General features: G+C 37.8%; 1 protein-coding gene across 1 annotated transcript in view; it reads left to right on the forward strand.

Moving 5' to 3' along the window:
* Positions 1–20,017, forward strand: part of Armc4 (armadillo repeat containing 4) — a 141,273-nt gene that overhangs the window by 65,165 nt on the left and 56,091 nt on the right. Inside the window, exon 13 of the mRNA XM_013014582.1 lies at positions 7,376–7,490. Coding sequence (XP_012870036.1) covers positions 7,376–7,490 — 115 coding nt within the window. The remainder of the gene's footprint in view (positions 1–7,375; positions 7,491–20,017) is intronic.

The following is a 20,017-nucleotide window of genomic DNA, read 5'->3' on the forward strand; positions in this document are numbered from 1 at the left end:
CTGAGGAATCGAACCCAGGGCCTCAGGCATGCAAGGCAAGCGCTCTACTACTGAGCCACCTTCCCAGCCCTGAGGTCAGAGTCCTTATGATCCAATTACCTCTTAAGAGTCCTACCTCTGAACATGACTCGCAATCAGGCAGGTTTGGGGGTGTGATGTTAACATGTAAATAGGCAATTATAATTCAGGCCTTGGTCCTTAGGCTACATTGGAAGGGTTTTAAGGTTTTAAGGATGAGTAGACATGAACACCCATGATCATTGCAGGCCAGAGGTGAAGGTAGCCTATAGACTACAGAGCTATGGAGAATCCTGTTGACTCTAGATCCTCATGCTTGCTAGGCAGATGCTTCACCACTTGAATCACACCTTTGCTTTAGCTATTTTCTAAGTAGATTCTCACTTTTTGCCTTGGGCTGGCCTCAAATTACAGTCTTCCTGTCTACTGTCAATGAAACTGGGATTACAAATCTGAACTCACACACACCACACATAGCTTTTTTTTTTAAAGATGAAATTTTGCTAATATTTTCCTCAGACTGGCCTTAAATTGGAGTCCTCCTAATGGCTGCCTCTTGAGTAACTGGAATTGCAAATATGAGCTGGGAAACCAATTCTTGAACTAAGTTTTTAAGGAAAATGCATGTACACACACACACACACACACACACCACACACATACACACACACACACACACAAGATAACTGTAAAGATAGTGACTAGAATCATTCATGAAGTTGTAAGGGAAACTATAAAAGTGAGTAAGGAAAAAAAAAGAGTGTTTAAAGAAGAGAATCATTAAAATGTGTCAAATTCTTTAGAAAAGCATTTAATATGTTAAGAATTTAAAACTACCCTTTCTCATGTAACAACCTTTTGTACATGTAATGTACGCAGTATGGCTTTCTTGCAAATGTTTTGTTTTATAAATACACTAAGGCATTTTCGGAAAACAGCATTTTAAATTTGATGAAAATCCAAACAATATTACTCATGGCATTATATTTCAGACGTGGCTATTATTGCTAGTAGTTCAGGATTTATTGCATCTTGGAGCTTTACATTAGGTGTAAGGAAATGATAGATACTTCTCCTCTATGCAATTCTCACACAGTTCATAGGTTAGAACTTACGTTAATGACTAATACTTTTATGTGTTAATGATTTGTAGCTGTGGCTAAAACTTAAGTCCTACCTCAGGATAAACATGTCAACTCTCACTGCAGTTTTATTAACTTTGTGCAATGAAAAACATAAGCAACTCATATCCCTAATATATTTCTCAGTAAGAGTCAGAACTACCATCTTTATAATAATAATAATTGAGCTACTGAGACAAGCAATTTTTTAAATGACTTTGTAAAACATTATTGGATTTTTACTCTGGATTACTGCTTTGAAAAACAATGTAAATGATTTCATATTAATGATGCCCTTGGCTTCTAAAGTAGGACAATAGTTACTCCTAAATGTTAAGTTTGCATAAAGGTAGAGATTTTTTTTCTTGTTGAATTTTCCCTGTTGACTTTGAATGTCTTTATTTGATATGTATTCAAGTCATCTGGAGGTAATTTGACCTTCAAGTATATAAAAAAAGCACAGGAATATTGCAAAAAAAGTTCACACTTGTGTTTGAGGGAACATAATTTTCTAATAAAACACTATACATTTCAAATATCTAAATATATGGAAGATAAATACTCCAGAAATAGCTATGATTTATTTTCCATACCTCAGGTTCTTTAAAAAAATTCTTGTTAACTTCTCCTTTGAAATGGCACTTAGACTTACAGAAGAGTTGCAGCTCCAAGTGCAGAAGTGTTCCTGTACACCTCCCTTTCCTCTCAGTCTTACCATACAAAGGGAGAGTTAGACAATCTCCCATTGGTCTATTGTTCAATGTTTTCCTTCCATGGATATCTTTTCCTTCAGTGGATGTTTCCCTTTTAGCTAAGTAGTAGTTTAACAGGACTTTATTTTTTAACATAGAATTTTTTTTGTTTACTTCATTCCTAATTATTGAATCATCTTTCCCTTCCCCCTTTTTGTTCTAGTGGTTGTCTGCCTTTGTACCTTAAACTTTTCTCATGCCTACATTGTGCTGTTTTCTTAGGTTGTCATGTGCTATGAAGTTTCTTCATTTCCATTGGTATCTTTATTTTTATCTTTTAATACTAATGATGCTTGAACTTAGTGCCTCTTACTTTTAAGACAAGTGGCTATTACCACTGAACCACACCTCCAGCTCATTTTGTGTCTTTTAGCTTACAGCTTTTTTCTATGTTCTGAGTTTCTTTTTCCTTCTTACTTTTCCTTCCATTTTTCTAAATGCATTATTTCTATTTTGCCATGATAATTAACACTCAGACATTGTTGCTCCACCTAATGCCCTGCCTTTTAATCTTAGATCAACAATGACATATGTGTATGTATGTGTGTGTATGTGTGTCTATGTGTACATGTGTATCAGTGATATATATATATATGTGCATGGATGTATATATGTGTATAATTATCAAGTTTAATGGTTTGTGGCTCATTCATGAAAGGAAGTTCTTATAGGTTGAGGCCATTTTCCACACATACCTGGAGGACAGCCTAGGTAGCTGTAATATTGCTGATTTTAACTTTATTTCACTGTGTTAAAAAAACAAAAACCAAACACAAACAAACAAAAAAACATTGCTCTAGGCCAGGTGTCTGTGGCTTACCACTACAAGCCTAGCTACTCGGGAGTTTGTGCATGAACATTGCAGTTCAAAGCTAGTCTGGGCAGGAAAGCCTGTGAGACTTTTATCTTCAACTAACCACCACAGAGTCAGGAGGGGAACACAGTCCCTGAGTAAAAGCCTGAGACCAGCACACACACACACACACACACACACACACACACACACACACACACACACACACACACACACACACACACACCCTGCTGCTCCAGTATTGCCTGCTTCATAATATTTTAAAAAATACTCTCTAATTTAATTTTTTTCTCTGTAGGTTATATGATCTTTTTGTCTGAGGTATTAAGGGATTTAATTTCTATAATCTAATCACTTTACAATGTTTGTCACAGAACTGATAGCTGTGATATTTCAATCTTGGTGATTCTAAAATATAGGTAATATAAAAAAGTCAGATTGATGTGTTTTTCTTCCTTCACGGGCTTAAAAAATCAATTTTCAAATATATCACTTGTTAAAGACCCAATAGTGATGAATGCTTTTATTTAAAAAGTGTTATGAACTCATGGACCTTCACGATTTATTTAATCTCCAGTGTTCTTTTGTAATGTATGTGTGCGCATGCCTGTGTGCCCCAATAGTGTGCTTGAACTCAAGGCCTAGGCTCTGTCCCTTAACTTTTTCACTCAAAGCTGGCGTCTACCACTTGAACCACACCTCTACTTCGGCTTTTTGGTGATTAGAAATAAGTCTGATGGATTTGACTGCCTGGTTTGGTTTCAATCATTTGGTTTGAATCTCTGCCTCCCAAGTAACTAGGATTACAGGTATGAGCAACCAATGTTCTTTTACACAAAGGCTGTATACACAACTTAAAACATACTGAAATCCTAATGCTATAAATTCTCTGTTTTATAAAAATAACCTTCAGATAGAAAGGTCAACTTTCAAACATATTTTCTATAAAAATGTTCAATTTTATGTGCTTTAGAAGAGAATTGTGCAGTATGCTTTTATTAATATTTGGAAATTCCCAGGAATCTAGGAAATTTTATGCAACCATTTACTTAAATGGTACACTAATTGCCCACAATATATGCAATAAAATATTTTCCTTCCACACACTGTAAAATAAATGTTTGTTGAACTGATTGTTACATGGTCCAGTGTTATGTGATCATGTAATGAAAGGCTCTTCTACAAATTAGACACACCAGGACAAATAAAAACTTACTATGGGATCTGTAACTCCCAATTGCCTGTCTTTTGTGGCTCAAACATAATTATGCTGCATTTATATAGTTTTTAAAAGATGTTTTACATAGGGTTTATTTGTTCTTTCTAAAAAGGAAGAGAAGTAAAGCTATGTTGTATATGGAAGGGATTTAGCCTCTGTGGCTTCCCAGATATTCCTTTTGCCACAGAACTAGTGTTTATACAGGGTTTATACAGGATACAAAATATATGTTTAACATGTTTGTAGAATAACATTGTTCCTCCTTATTTGCTTTCCTGCATATATTTAAGACATGTAGTTTTAACTGAGATGTAAAACTGCAAAGTGAAAAGTAATTGAATTGCTTAATCTTCTAGATCTCAATTTAAAAAAAGAACAACAAAAACAAACACTGGGCATTTCTTCTTTGAGCATTATGTAGATTTTAATTAATCACATAACATATCTTAGCTGGCCAAATGCAATATGTGCTTGATTTGAGAGCTGAATAAATGAGCTTGTAGAATGTTATTTGCTGTGTGAGACAAGATGTGGGTTTTAAAGTGAACCCAAAGCAATACTAAGCTTTGAATTTCTAAGATATAATCCATACATATAATGTAAGTGAACATACTGGTAACTTGCTAGGAGTGAGGGACTTCTTTATCTGTCATCATGCTGAGAATTAGAACATTTTCATTACCTCAGACACTGCTGGTGCTTCTCTTGATCAAGCCTGGTAGACAACTGGTTTGAGTAGAGCACCATTTGGGCGTCAATTATTGGTATCTTCTTTTGTTTTCATTACTTTAAACTTTTTAAAAAGCATACTAAGCTGGTGCTAGTGGCTCATGCCTGCAATCCTAGCTACCCAGGAAGCAGAAGTTCAAAGCCAACCTGGGCTAGAGTATCTGTGAGACTCCTATCTCCAATAAACCACCAAAAAGACAGAGCAGTGGCTCAGTGGTGGGTTTCTAGCCTTGAACAAAAAAAAGCTAAGGGATAGAGCATAGGCCCTGAGTTCAAGCCCCCCCCCACACACATAGAAAAAGAAAGGAAGAAAGAAAGGAAGGAAGGAAGGAAGAAAGAAAGAAACAAAGAAAGGAAAGAAAGAAGGAAAAAAGAATGGAAAGAAAGAAAAGGATGGAAAGAAAGAAAAGGATGAAAGAAGAAAGAAATTTCTTCCTGAAGCATTTAGAATACTTACAGTTTCTATACAGTGATATCTAATACTTTGTTTTCTCACAACATGATACTGATAGGAAGCCATAAGCATAAAAAGTGTTTAAACTTGGGCTTCAAATACTTACTTTAAAAAAGTTTTATTATCTTTAACAAGTTGTACAAAGGAGTTTCCATTTAAGAGAATGGTTTACAAATACAATGCATCTTGATTGGTGCCACCCCCAAATAATTTCTTGAGGTACCTTTCTTCTTATTAGAAATAATTTTTACTATTTACATCATCCACTGCACAAATTTATTCCAAGCTGATATCCAACTTGAAGCCTTTGAAATAATACCTTTTTTTCTTGGCAAACTCATCTCAGGTAACCAGGAAAATAGATTTTTTTGGGGGGGTCTGGTCGTGGGGCCTGAACTCTGGGCCTGGGTGCTGTCCCTCAGCTCTTCAGCTCAAGGCTAGCACTCTACCACTTGAGCCACAGGGCCACTTGCGGCTTTTTTCTTTTTGCTTATGTGGTGCTGAGGAATCGAACCCCGGGCCTCAGGCATGCAAGGCAAGCACTCTGCCACTGAGCCACCTTCCCAGCCCGAAAATAGATTATTTTTAAATGTCAATTTTCTTTCTAGGGTTGGTCCTGGGGCTTGATTTCAGGGCCTGGGTGCTGTCACTGAGCTTTTTTTTTTCAGTCAAGGCTAGAACTCTACCTCCTAAGCCACAGCTCTACTTCTGGCATTTTTGGTAAAGACTTTTCTGCCTAAGCTTTCAAACAGTGATTGCTAGATCTCAATTTCCTGAGTAGCTAGGATTACAGGAGTGAGCCACCAGCTCCTGGCTTAAATTCCAATTTTCTTCTTCTTTTCTTTTTTTTTTTTTTGTTGGGGGGCAGTATTTTCTGTCATGTATTAGTTTTCCACCAGGTAATTCTATAGCTTCAAAATCTTTCCCTCAAAATTAAAACCAAAAAAATCAAAAGTTTAGAACTAAATCACTTGGCCCTTTTTCTTCTTGTCTCCTCCCAGTTCAAAATGCTTAATGACCAGCATCCTCTTGGATTTACAGTTAGGTTCAACACATTTTAGCCTCAGCACAATCTTCTTGGTGGCTTTCAGCTTTCGTTTGGAATATTGGCTTGGTCTGCCCACCATAGCCACTCTGCTTCCGATCATAGTGCCTCTTTCCTTGGGCAATACAGGGAATCTTTGTCTTTTTGTGCTGGTCACTTTGTGAAGCTGGTGCTTGCTGACAGGAGACTCGGAGACCATGACATGTACCTCACAATGCCTAAATTTCAATTTTCAAGGACGAGTTTGAATGGCGTTTAGGCTGGTCAAATTTTTTTCTACCCATGGAGAATTGCTGCATGTACCTAATGCAATTGGAGAGGAAAAGTCAATGGAATTTGGGTGTTCTTTATCTTTTTTTCTCCCCTAATCTGCTTAGAGTTTAATATCTGTGTCTGCAACAAAGCCACATTTGTGGATATTAAGTTTTGTTCTGCTGCCTTTGCTTCAAGTACTCCATGGGCCGCACTACAAAGTTGTGTTACCACCTGGGTATATAAACAGATGACAGATGTTGCAGTGATTTCTCTGACAATATTCACTTTTCAGCTAGTCATGAAGTTATTTTGATTACAGTATGCTTAGGTAATTACCACATAGTCTGCAGTGTTAGGCTTGCTCGGAAGGGAGCTTGCAGAAAACAAGTTTTATTTGTGCCCAACAGCACATTCACTGTGGTGTAATGATTTTAATTCCTAATGCTAAATTAGCACTGAAGGAGTTTAAAATATGCCTTATAGTAAGGTAACTCAAATATAGACAAAAATTATTTAAATATAGGTCACTGCACAGATTTGAGGCATAAATATTTGTTCTGGAAAGTATTTAGATGTTATTAATAGGAAAGAAACCAGTATTTCTTTTTCTTTCTTTTTTTAAACATTTAGGTAACTGTGTACAGCTAATTAAAAAGTTATGGGGCCTGATTTTCAGTCGAGGGGAACTGTTAATTACCCTGTAGCTTGCTTTCTTTATCATGAAAATTCTAAAGTGAAATCTGAGGTCTGGAGATTTGACACTGTGGTATTAGTTCTGTTCTCCTCAAAGTTTTACAAAAAACATACCTATCAAAACAGCAAAAGCATACAATAAAACACACAAAAAGCACAAAAAAATCTAAAGAAGAAAATGAATTGGAATTATGTAATAGGTATGTAAGCTATTTAAATTTTCATTTGACTTAAGAATGATCATTTGTATCACTTCTGTTTTGCCTTCACCACAGAATAATTGATCGTTTAGATGGAGTTCGTTTGCTGTGGTCCTTGTTGAAAAATCCACACCCAGATGTCAAGGCCTCTGCAGCATGGGCACTGTGTCCCTGCATCCAAAATGCAAAGGTAGGAAGGAAGAGACTGCAAACCATTCTCTTCTAGAACCTCTAACATTTCACTTTAGGTTACTAGTATTTGATGTATTTTGGTCAGATTGACCTGGTGGAAGAAAATGTAAAACAATGTTAATGTCAAATTTTTATCTGCCTATCTATCTATCTATCTATCTATCTATCTATCTATCTATCTATCTATCTATCTATCTATCTATCTATCTATCTATCATCTATCCATCTATCTATCTATCCATCTATCTATCCATCCATCTATCTATCCATCTATCTATCCATCCATCTATCTATCCATCATCTATCTTATCTATCTATCTACTATCTATCTATCTATCTATCTATCTATCTATCTATCCATCCATCCATCTATCTATCTATCTAATCTATCTATCTATCTATATCTATCTATCTATCTATCTATCTATCTATCTATCTATCTATCTATCTATCTATCTATCTATCTATCTATCTATCTATCTATCTATCTATCTAGATGTTACTGAGGTTCAAACTCCAGGACTTATGCTTGTTAGACTGAGCTCTACCACCTGATCCCATATCTCCAGCAATGTTTTCTTCTGGTTATTTTTTTAGATAGTCTCTTGAACTTTTCTGCCTAGGCTGGGCTTGAAGTGTAATCATGCAGCTTTTGGCTAAAATCTTAGGTTTCCCAAGTAGCCAGTATTACCATCTGTGAACCAACCATGAACTATCCCTTCCATGTCCCATGTCCATGCTCCTTCCTTTCTTCTTTCATACTTTTCCTTCCTTCCTTCCTTCCTTCCTTCCTTCCTTCCTTCCTTCCTTCCTTCCTTCCTTTCTCTTTCTTTCTTTCTTTCTTCCTTCCTTCTTTCTTTCTTTCTTTTCTCTCTCTCTCTTTCCCTCTCATTCTGTCTCCTTCCTTCCTTTTCCTCCTTCCTTCCTTTTTTCCTCCTTTCCTTTTCCCTCCCTTCCCTTCCTTCCTTCCTTTCTCTTTCTTTCTTTCTTGCTTGCTTGCTTTCCTTCCTTCCTTCCTTCCTTTATTTCTTCCTCCCTTCCTTCCTTCCTCCCTTCTTTCCTTCTCCCTCTCTTTCCTTGTTTCTTTCTTTCCCTTTCTGTCTGTTTATTTTCTAGGTTGGCCTTGAACTTACTACATAGCCCACACAACCTCAAACTTGTGATTCTCTCACCTCAGCCTCCCAAGTAGGTGGATGACAGATCTGTGCCCTCAAAACTAGCCTGCTTCTTTAATCTTGACTTAACATTTTTTATGTTTAGATTTCTCTTGGAAATCTTTATTGCTAAAGCTATATCTACATAACTCTAGATGTTATCCTAAATGTAAAAAGTGAGATATGGCATATGCCAGAAGTAGATACTTTTGTTTATGAAAACATTAATGGAACTCTTTTTTTTGGGGGGGGTCCGGTCGTGGGGCCTGAACTCTGGGCCTGGGCGCTGTCCCTCAGCTCTTCAGCTCAAGGCTAGCGCTCTACCACTTGAGCCACAGCGCTACTTCCAGCTTTTTTTCTTTTTGCTTATGTGGTGCTGAGGAATTGAACCCAGGGCCTCAGGCATGCAAGGCAAGCACTCTACCACTGAGCCACCTTCCCAGCCTAATGGAACTCTTTTTATCACATAAAATATTTTAGATCTCAAATGTTCACCTAGGAGAAAATGGACAAAAGGTTGAATAGTTTATTCATATACTGTATCCTATAATTCATAAATAAAAAGGAATCATTTAAGCAATATATTCATCAACATGATAAATCTCATATATTAAGCAAAAAAAGATGTGTCAGAAGCACATATATTGTTATTCTTATTAAAATATAAAGAAAAAAGTTTAAACGTTAAATTTAAATGACACTGTTTAAGAAGCATTATAAGCCTCTAATGCAAAGATAGGTGTGCTTAGCTTGAAGCATAATTCTTAGCAGGTTTATCAACTAGCAGCTTAGTCTGTTATTCAAAAACATTCAACAAATACTAAATATTTAAGAAACATAAGTAGTATAAAACAGACTAAGGTGTGTTTTTTTTTGGGGGGGGTCCAGTTGAGAGCCTGAACTCTAGGCTCTTCAGCTCAAGGCTAGAGCTCTACCACTTGAGCCACAGGGCCACTTGCGGCTTTTTTTTCTCTTTTTCTGCTTATGTGGTGCTGAGGAATCAAAGCCAGGGCCTCATGCATGCAAGGCAAGTGCTCTACCACTGAGACACCTTCCCAGCTCAAAACAGACTAAGTTTGATAAGCATAATTAACTCAAAAGGAAATGGAGATAATGGAAGGAACAGAATATACCACTCAGTTTTAAAAATTAATATCTCCAGACAGATATAAGGAATAGTATGGATAAATAGGCCATTTTTGAAAACAAAATGTTTTTTCCTAGCTTACATAATAGTACAAGGGGTTTGTTTTATTGTGATAATTCTGTAGATGGGAATAGTGAACTTTGGACAAATTCAACCCTTCTATTACAGTCCCATAATGCCCCTTACTGGTAAGATTATTAAAACATTTAAGTATAGGATCATATTGTCTGTAAACAGGGATAAATTGTCTTCTTTCTTTCCTCTCTGAATTATTTTTTATTTCCTTCTCTTGCTTTATTGCTCTGGCTAAGAATTTCACAACTATGTGGAATAAGAGTTGAAAAAGTGGCCATCATTGCTTCCTATTTACCATGATGTTGACCATAAAATTTTCCTATATACCTTTTTATTATGTTGAGGTCTGCTCCTTCCATTGCTAGTTTCTTTAGAATTTTCACTATGAAAAGATGTTGAATTTTGCCAAAGGCCTTTCCTGCATTGAGAAAATCATGTGATTTTTGTACTTGAGTCTATTTATATGATGTCTTATGTTTCTTGATTTACTTATGATGAGTGTATTGGGCCATCCTAGCATCCCTGGGATAAAACCAACTTGATTACAGGGATATTCTTTTCAGTATATTATTGAATTTGGGGTGCCAGTATTTTATTAAGATTTTTTTCATCTATCTTTGTCAAAGAAATTGGCCTATAATTTTCTTGGTTGTTATATCCTTATTGTGTTTTAGTATTAGGGTGTTTGAAAACATTACCTCCTTTCTGTTCCTCGGAATAGATTGTAGAGGAGTAGCATTGGGTCTTCTTCAAAGGTTTGATAGAATTTGGACACAAATCCATCCAGTCCTAGGCTCTTCTTTGTTTTGGAATCTCTTTATAACTGTTCTGACCTCATTTCTTTTTATGGATTGGCTTGACTGGTTTATATCTTCTTGATTCAATTTTGTGGGTCAAATGTATCTAGAAATGTATCTATTTCTGCTAGATGTTCCAGTTCATTAGAATACATGCTTTCAACATATTCCCTAATGATCTTCTGAATTTCCTTGGTATTGCTGTAATATCCTCTTTTTCATTTCTAATTTCATTAGTTTGGGTCTTTCTTTTGGTCTATTGGGCTAACAGGTTATCAATGTCATTTATCTTTTCAAAGAATCAACTCCCAGATATTTCCTAAAAATTTTTAAAGGAATATTTACAGAGTAAGAGAAGTTTTTAAAATTAAAAGTTATCTGACAGAATAATAAATTTAGTAAAAAAATAAAAATAAAGGGTAGACATGGCCAAACATTTACCTACAAAATAAAGTCTAGTAGCTAACTAAAAATGTAAACACCTATTTTAAATAAGATATTAAAATAGGTAAAAAGGAGGAGAGTTACTAAGGGGGAGCATACTATTTTTATTAAAATATAATTTATTATCATTAAGGTGCTGTACAGAGCAGTTACCATTTCACACATAATCAGTGTTTTTAAGGTCACACATAATCAGTTTCCTTAAGGTGAATTGCTGAAGGAAAACTTGAATATAGACTGGGAAGGTGGCTCAGTGGTAGAGTGCTTGCCTTGCATGCATGAAGCCTGGGTTCGATTCCTCAGCACCACATAAATAGAAAAAACCAGAAGTGGAGCTGTGGCTCAAGTGGTAGAGTGCCAGTCTTGAGCAAAAGAAGCTCAGGGAGTGCTGGGAATGTGGCTCAGTGGTAGAGTGCTTGCCTAGCATGCATGAAGCCCTGAGTTTGATTCCTCAGTACCACGTAAGCAGAAAAAGCTGGAAGTGGTGCTGTGGCTCAAGTGATAGAATGCTAGCCTTGAGAAAAAGAAGCTCAATGACAGTGCCCAGGCTCTGAGTTCAAACCCCAGGACTGGCAAAAAAAAAAAAAGTAGCAGCTCAGGAACAGTGCCCAGGCCCTGAATTCAAGCCCCAGGACTGGAAAAACAACAACAAAACAAAACAACCTTGAGTACATAGATTGTAAAGATTCACTTTGTACCCAACAACAACAGCAACAAAAACCAAAAATGGCTACAACTCTTTCTCTCCTCCTTCCTTCCTTCCTTCTTTCCTTCCTTCCTTCCTTTTCTTTCTCTCTCTTTCTTTTCCTTCCTTCTTTCCTTCCTTCTTTCCTTCCTTCCTTCCTTTCTTTCCTTTATTCTTTTCTTTCTTTCCTTTATTCTTTTCTTTCTTTCTTTCTTTCCTTTATTCTTTTCTTTCTTTCATTTTTTTTTTTTTGGTGCCTGTCTAGGTGCTTGAACTCAGGGACTGGATGCTGTCCTTTACCTTTTATACTCAAGGCTAGCACTCCACCACTTTTGGCTTTTTGGAAGATAAGAGTCTCACTGACTTTCCTGCCCAGGCTGGCTTTGAACTATGATCCTCATATCCCAGCCTCCTGAATAGCTAGGATGATAGGCATGAGCCACCAGCACCTGTCATATTCTGTGCTCTTTAACAACCGAAGCACCAAAGGTCAAACTGTAGTTACCTAGTTATAGAAAAAATCCACTGGACATTTTTGTGAAGATTTTTCTTTAAGTTTACCATTGAAGGTATTTTCCACATTAGGAATTGGGAAAGTAAATTTTTCCAATGATGATCACAAACTGTGACAAAATACCCTGAGATTTGACCTCCATTGTGGTGTTGTTTAGTATGTTTCATGAGCTGTAAGTCTGGTCACAGACTAATAACTGTTTCTCAAAAAAATGTGAGCTATTTGTAAATGGGAGTGGAAAGCCATTGCTTTCAAGCTCAATGATCAAACACATTTTTGGAGGAACCGGCCGTGGGGCAGGTGTTCAGTATTAAGAACTAGCGCTGTAAAGAAGGCAGCAACCCAACCTGGCAAAGCTCTGCAGTAAATTCTTTGTTCTTAAGAAGCAAAACCCACTGCTGTAGAAAGTCAGCTCAAATTTGTGCTGCACAAATAATAAGATGTTGAAAAATAACAGGAGCCATGTAAAGAATGTGTAATTGCAAATACTTTCATGCTTTCTGCCAACCTTTATAAGATCTATGTTTCTCTACTCAAATATCATTGCATTTTTAGTTTTATTACTTTCTGTGAATGTCACTGAACAGAAATTTTCTGAATGCCGTTTCTTTCCATGAATGAGTTCTTAAAATAATTTTATGAAGAAAAAAAGCACTTTAAATATATCTGGCTTTTTTAAGAAATAAAAAGTGTTGTAATTCATGTCAATTTTAATCATATAATTGATATTAATTTATCACAGCCAATTCCTTATGCATTAGATACGAGCCAGAATTGTCATTGCAGAGTTAGTCCCATGAGTGTGTAGTACAGTCATAGGTTTAGAAAGCAAATTCAAACATTCTATCTTCTAAATCAGTAATGTATCTGTAAGAGCGTTTGACCTTGTAACCTTAAACTTAAGCTTTTTACTTGTTCAGAAAATAATGTTTGATTTTTATTTTTGATCTTGGTGGAAATAAAAAAAACTGCAAAGTAATTTAAAAAGCAGTGATATAAGGATCCTCTAACAAACAAACGATTAGAGAAATCTGAGCTTGACTCCTGGGAAGGAAAGGGAAGGGAGAGTGGGGAGGGAAGAGTATGCTTCAGAAGGAAGAGTAGTGGAGGAGGGGAGAAAAGAGGGGAGGGGGAGGGGGAGAGGGTGGAGGGAAAAGAAAAGGGAAGGATAAAGAATGGAGGGGAAAAATAGGGAAGGGAGGGGAAAGGAGGGAAGAAGAAAGGAGAAGAAGGGGGTAGGGAAGGGGAGGAGAGAGTAGTGGAGAAGGGAAGCAGAAAGAGAAGAGGTAGGAAGGGGAGGGGAGGGGAGGGAAGGTTCTTTTGAGGTTAGAATACATGCTGGGGACAATGTTAGGCTGTAATGTTGGGCCCTGAGTGTGGACAAGGCCAGCTTCCTGAGCACAGGTGTGGCAGACACAGCTGAGCAAACAGGGCAGGCAGTTGAGATCACTCTCAGTAACTGCAGCTGCCCAGTGAGCCATGCTGCCCCGTCCCACAGCCAGAGAATCAAGGCATGTGGAGGGTTTAGTTTCATCCTGAGGATACCACTATAAACTCACTTTATGGGTTTCAGTTTGGCCATGCTTGGGTTGTGTAACATTTTGGCAAAAAAAAAGCAACAAAAAACCTAATGTCATTTAGAAAAATATCCACCTAAAACTTCTTTAGAATGTAATCCTGCTTAGGTTCTGTTGTCTGAGGTTTGCTATCAATTTTGGTTACCAAATACTGTTCTAAGTAATCTCAAATATCCTCCAGTTCTAGAATCCTAAAAGAGGAAAGTAAAAAAAAACAAGAAACTACACTATAAATTTTTTTGCATGCCAGCTTTCCAAGCGGGCACATAAATGTTTAAAACCAAACATCTTGAAGATGTTAAAAAGTCTATCCTCTACAATTAATAGACATTTATAATAATGTAGTGTGTGTGTGTGTGTGTGTGTGTGTGTGTGTGCTGGTATTGGGTCTGGGAGCTGTCCTTTAGCTTTTATTTTTTCTCAAGGCTGCACTCTACCTCTTGAGCTATAACTTCTTTCCCACTTTCTGTGGGTAAATTGGAGATGAGTATCACTTTTCTGCCCAGGCTGATTTCAAACTGAGATCCTGAGAGATCTCAGCTTCCTGAGTAACAAGGACTATACTAAGGTCTGAACAACTGGTGCCCAGCAATTGTGTATTTTTTAAAAGCTATTTTCTTTTTATTTATTTATTTGTGAACATACTGTACAGAGGGGTTACAATTACATGGGCAGGATAATGCGTACATTTCTTATCAAGCATTGCAGCCTCCTCCTTTGTTAACCCTTCACATCCCTTCCCAGCCTCCCTCTCCACCCAATCCTCCCCCCCACCAACGTTGTAAAGCTCATTTTCTTTTTTTTTAATTTAATTTAATTTTATTTGTGAAGATACTGTACAGTGGGGTTACAATTACATGGGCAGGATAATGCGTACATTTCTTACCAAGCATTGCAGCCTCCTCCTTTGTTTACCCTTCTCATCCCTTCCCAGCCTCCCCCCTCCCAAGCCCAATCCCAATCCTTCTCCTTCCCGCCCCCCCACCGAAGTTGGTTGTAAAGCTCCTTTGGGACATGACAACTTGTACTTCTCATTGTTGCAACAGGTCCACCTGTATCTTTAAATGACTTGTTTTTCCCCATCTCCTCCACAAGTTATACTGACATCAAATATAGTGAAAGCAGGGGTTATACTGTGGAGAAGGGACATACAAAGCAACAAAGAAATAATCTTATAAATGCGTTAGAAACACATGCATGAAAGAAAAAAACATTAAAATACATATCTAAGGGTTCATTTTCCTAACATCACATTATCTGACCTTTTCTGCTCGTTTTCGACATGACAACTTGTACTTCTCATTGTTGCAACAGGTCCACCTGTATCATTAAACGACTTGTTTTTCCCCATCTCCTCCACAATTTAAAAGCTATTTTCTAAGCATAGCTGGAGAAGCTACTAGCTAACTGTCCTTGTCTGTGGCTTTCACCTGGACTCTCATCCCCCAAGCCCTGCTGTCCTCAACACCTGCAGTGAAAGGGCCCCATCTAGAAGTGTAGAACTGAAGAGAGGAATAATCCAGAAGCCAGAGAGTTATGACTAAATGTATACCTTATTCTAACCAAGTACCATCTGTGCAAAATTTTACTCTGATCATTTGCTATTTTTGAAGTCATTTAACTGCTTCTTATTGTTGTTATTATTAGTGGTGGTGGTGGCGTGTGTGTATATGTGTGACAGTACTGGGGTTTGGGGCTTGAACTCATGGCTTTGCGCACTCTCTTGGCTATTTTACTCCTACCACTTGAGCCACACCTCCATTTTCATTTTTCCCCTGGTATTTAGGCATGGACTTGGGGCCTGGGCACTAGCCTTTAGCTTTTTCACTCAAGCCTAACACTCTACCGCTTGATCTGAAGCTCTACTTCTGGCTTTTTGCGGGTTAACTGGAGATAAGAGTCTTAAGGACTTTTCTGCCCAGCCTGGCTTTCCACCATGATCTCCAAGTAGCTAGGATTACAGGTGTGAGCCAACAGCACCTGGCATCCACTTGTATTTTTTTTTGCTGATAAATTGAGCTGGAGTCTTTTGGACTTTTCTGCTCAGCATGGCTTTGAACTCATTTATTTCAGTCTCCCAGGTAGCTAGATTTACTGGTAGGAGGCACTAGTGCTCAGATTTTAACTGTTCATTTTTGAAAGCATCGTTGGTTATCAGTTAGCAGTTAATTTAGTTAAATTAAGCATTGTATCTATCTCAGCTGCAAACACCCACCTCACACTGAACTTTGTCTCAATGGAAATTGTGCCATGTTAAGATGTACCGCCTCGGCTACCTGTCCACCCTAAGTAGCCAGCTTTATCTTTCTAGCTGTTCCAATACCCCCATCTGATTACTCCACTGTCTGAACCCTCATATCCATGCACCCTCTTTTTGTCAATTGTACCTGCCCAAGTCTCAGCCCAGAATGAAGGCTCCAATCCATCTCGTCCAGAACTATAGGGATTAAATGTTGCTGGGAAAAAAATGCATCTAAGTGCAGTTTACCATTGCTGCCATCTCAGGTTGATAATGAACTACATTTCTCTAGGGTTCTTGCTTCCCTAGTCTCTTCAAACCCATTCTTGTTCCTTCTCTGTACAGGATTCCAGTTTGGAGTTTATTAGGAATGTGGTACCCAAAGTGTAGGAATATCTTTGTTTTCACATCTATAAGTCTATCTGAATCTGCATGTTCATCTTCTATTTCAACATTTTAAGAGAGTTGTTTTGTTGTTCTACACCTTTCACCCTATCTTTTATAAGAAATGATGATCAGAAATAACTACTATTCTTTTTGTTTGTTTGTTTTGATGCCAGTCCTGGGGCTTGAACTCTGGGCCTGGGTGCTGTCCCTGACCTTTTTTTGCTTAAGGCTAACACTCTACCACTTGAGCCAAAGCACCATTTCCAGTTTTGTCTGAATAGTTATTGGAGATAAGAATCTCACAGACTTTCTGCCTCGCTGTCTTTGAATCTTGATCCTCAGATCTCAGCCTCCTGAGTAGCTAGGATTATAGAAGTGAGTCACCAGTGTTGGGCCAAAACTGCCTGTCATTCTCCGTGTCATGCCTTTTCAGTTTCTTTTAGAGTTTCCCTCTTTATTTTCAGCTTTCAGCAATTATGGTGGGAGTGTTTCTGTGTATCTGCTTCAGTAGGTTACTCTGCTCATGGTTCAGTTTTCTAAATCTGTGGGAATGCCGACTGATTAAAATTTGGAAAAAGTTTAGATCACTCATATTTCAAAAATGATCTCCATTTTTTCTCCTTTCATGCCATATACTTCTTCAAACATCTTGTTGGTTTTAATTTGGGGGGGGGTCCGGTCATGGGACCTGAACTCTGGGCCTGGGCGCTGTCCCTCAGCTCTTCAGCTCAAGGCTAACACTCTACCACTTGAGCCATAGTGCCACTTCTGGCTTTTTTTTTCTGCTTATGTGGTGCTGAGGAATCGAACCCAGGGCCTCATGCATGCAAGGCAAGCACTCTACCACTGAGCCACCTTCCCAGCCCTATTGGTTTTAATTTTTATATGTGTTTTTGTGTGTGTTTGGAAATTGCATTTAAAAAATCATATATGACATATATTAATATGTCATATATTAATGTGCATATTACTCATACACATACTAAGTGGGGTAACCGGCTTTCCTTAATGAGGCAGCTGAAGAAAGAGGTAATCAGTTTAAGGAAATAAAAATTGAATTTGTTGGGAGCAGGATTACAATTTAAACCATTCACCAATACCTCAGAAATCACCTTTGCATTTTCAGCTCACCCTCAATTAGCTGAGTACCTCCGAAGCTTACAACAATTTTTTAAAAAAAAACTTTCACACAAGTTGACTAGGGTAGGGAGATGGTTGTACTTTTGGTTAGATTCATGTTACCTCTGCCTACAAGTCGTTTATAGGTAAATCGAGACAAGTCGTTCCTCTAGCTAGTGCGAGGGCCAAATACAGCAAGATTCCTGGGCCTCAAAATTACAAAATTGCAAGTTCTGCAAACAATGGGGATACAGAGTGCTAGAGTAGGAGAATGCAGCCACCATCCAGGGACTCAGATTGGAAAAGGATTGGTAGGGTCATAGAGTGAGGGCGGGTGTGACATCCATCAGTGAGCCTTCACTGTGGGAGAGAGGAGTCCAGGGGCATAGGACAGGACATAGCAGCATGTGAGACTTCAGAATCGCAGTGCTAGAAAGCCAGGACACAATGAGACTGAAGACTTGACACAGTGAGTCAGGAGGACTGGTGACCATCTTCCAGCCTGGCCTTTGGGTTTTTATATAAATTCAAATTTGATATACAAGGTTCATAAAAAAGTGACAGATTTTCTAGTCTTCTATTTACTTCTTTTCCCAACAGTCTTTGCCTTTGCAAAGACCCACGTGTACAATACCATCTTCTTCTGTCCTGTCTATTGTGCCTGACTGCTAGTAGTATGCTGGATTAAGCTAGAGGTGAAATCTTTCCATATTCCTGGTCTTAGAGAAAAAGCTTTCCGTCTTTTTCTATCAAATGTGATGTGAGCTGTTGAGTTTTCATAGCTTTTATTTTCAAATTTTGAGGTTGTTTTCCTTTGCATCTAGTTTGCTGAGCTTTCTTTTTATCATGAAAAGATGTTGAATTTTGTCCATTGCTTTTCCTAAATTCCAGGAATAATCTCACCTTGTTCCCATATACGACTCTTTTAATATGCTGTTGACTTAGGTGGAAATTTTTTCCCAACAGCATTCATTAAAAAGATTGTTTTTTAGAGTTCTTGTTCTTTAAAATTTTTGTCTTCAGTGTTAGAGATATGCTGGTCTTATATAAGAAATTTGAGAGTGCTAGTTACCTCTACTTTTTTTTTTTTTGCCAGTCTGATGGCTTGAACTCAGGGCCTGGACACTGTCCCTGAGCTTCTTTTGCTCAAGGCTAGCACTCTACCACTTGAGCCATAGCACCACTTCTGGCTTTTCTGAGTATGTGGTAATGAGGAATGGAACCCAGGGCTTCATGCATGCTAGGCAAGCACTCTACCACTAGGCCACATTCCCTACCTCTACTTCTTTGGAAGAGTTTTTGAGGAGCTTCTTACAATGTTTGGTAGAATTCACCAGTGGAGCCATTTAGATCTGGATTTTTCTTCCTTCGGAGGGTTTTTAATATTGCTTTGATCTCCTTGGTCATTCATTACGGGTCTGTCTCGATTTTCTGTTTGTCATTAAATCGTGATATATTTCTTTATCTCCAGTACTTGGGATGTTGAGGGGATAATGAGTTTGTGGCCAGCAAAAGATTGTCTCATTACAATTATGTAATTCTAGTACTTTCTCTTTCACCTGTAGTATTCTCTTACAGTTCTTCTTATTTCTATAAAATTGGTTCTAATACTCTCTTTTGTTACTGATTTTAGTTATTCAAATCTTACCTGTCCCTCTTCCTTCTATGTAGGTGAAACTCTTTCCATTAATAATTTTTGAATAGCTAAGTCTTGGTTACATTGCTTTTCTATATTTCCTTTCTTTCATTCTTTCTTTCTTATTTTCTTTTTCTTTCTTAGTTTCTTTTTCTCTCTTGTTCTCCCTTTCTCTTTCTTTCTCTCTTTTCTTTCCCTTTCTTCCTTTCTTCTTTCTTTCCCTCCCCTTCTCTCTTGTTCTTTCTCCTTTCTCTCCTTCCACCTCTCTTTCTTTCAGTATTTCCTTCTCTCTCTACTTCCTTCCTTCCTCTATCTTTCTCTCTCTCTTTCTTTCTTTCCTCTTTCTCTCTCTCTCTTTCTTATTTTCTTTTTCTTTCTCTCTTTCTTATTTTCTTTCTTTTTTCTTTTTCTTTCTCTTTTTCTCTCTCATTCTCTCTTTCTTTCTCTCTTTCTCTCTCTTTCTTTCCCTTTCTTCCTTTCTTCTTTCGTTCCCTCCCCTTCTCTCTTGTTCTTTCTCCTTTCTCTCTTTCCCCCTCTCTCTTTCAGTCTTTCCTTCTCTCTCCTTCCTTCCTTTCTTCCTCTCTCCTCTCTCTCTTTCTTTCTTTTTCTCTTTCTTTCCTTCTTTCCTTTCTTTTCTCTCTTTCTCTCTCTGTTTCTGTCTCCTTCCTTCCTTCCTTCCTCCCTTCCTTCCTTCCTTCCTTCTTCCCTCTCTCTCTTTCCCTTCCTTCCTTCCTTCCTTCCTTCCTTCCTT

The sequence above is a fragment of the Dipodomys ordii genome, unplaced genomic scaffold, assembly GCF_000151885.1.
Source record: "Dipodomys ordii isolate 6190 unplaced genomic scaffold, Dord_2.0 Scaffold24, whole genome shotgun sequence".
NCBI classification, from domain to species: Eukaryota; Metazoa; Chordata; class Mammalia; order Rodentia; family Heteromyidae; genus Dipodomys; species Dipodomys ordii.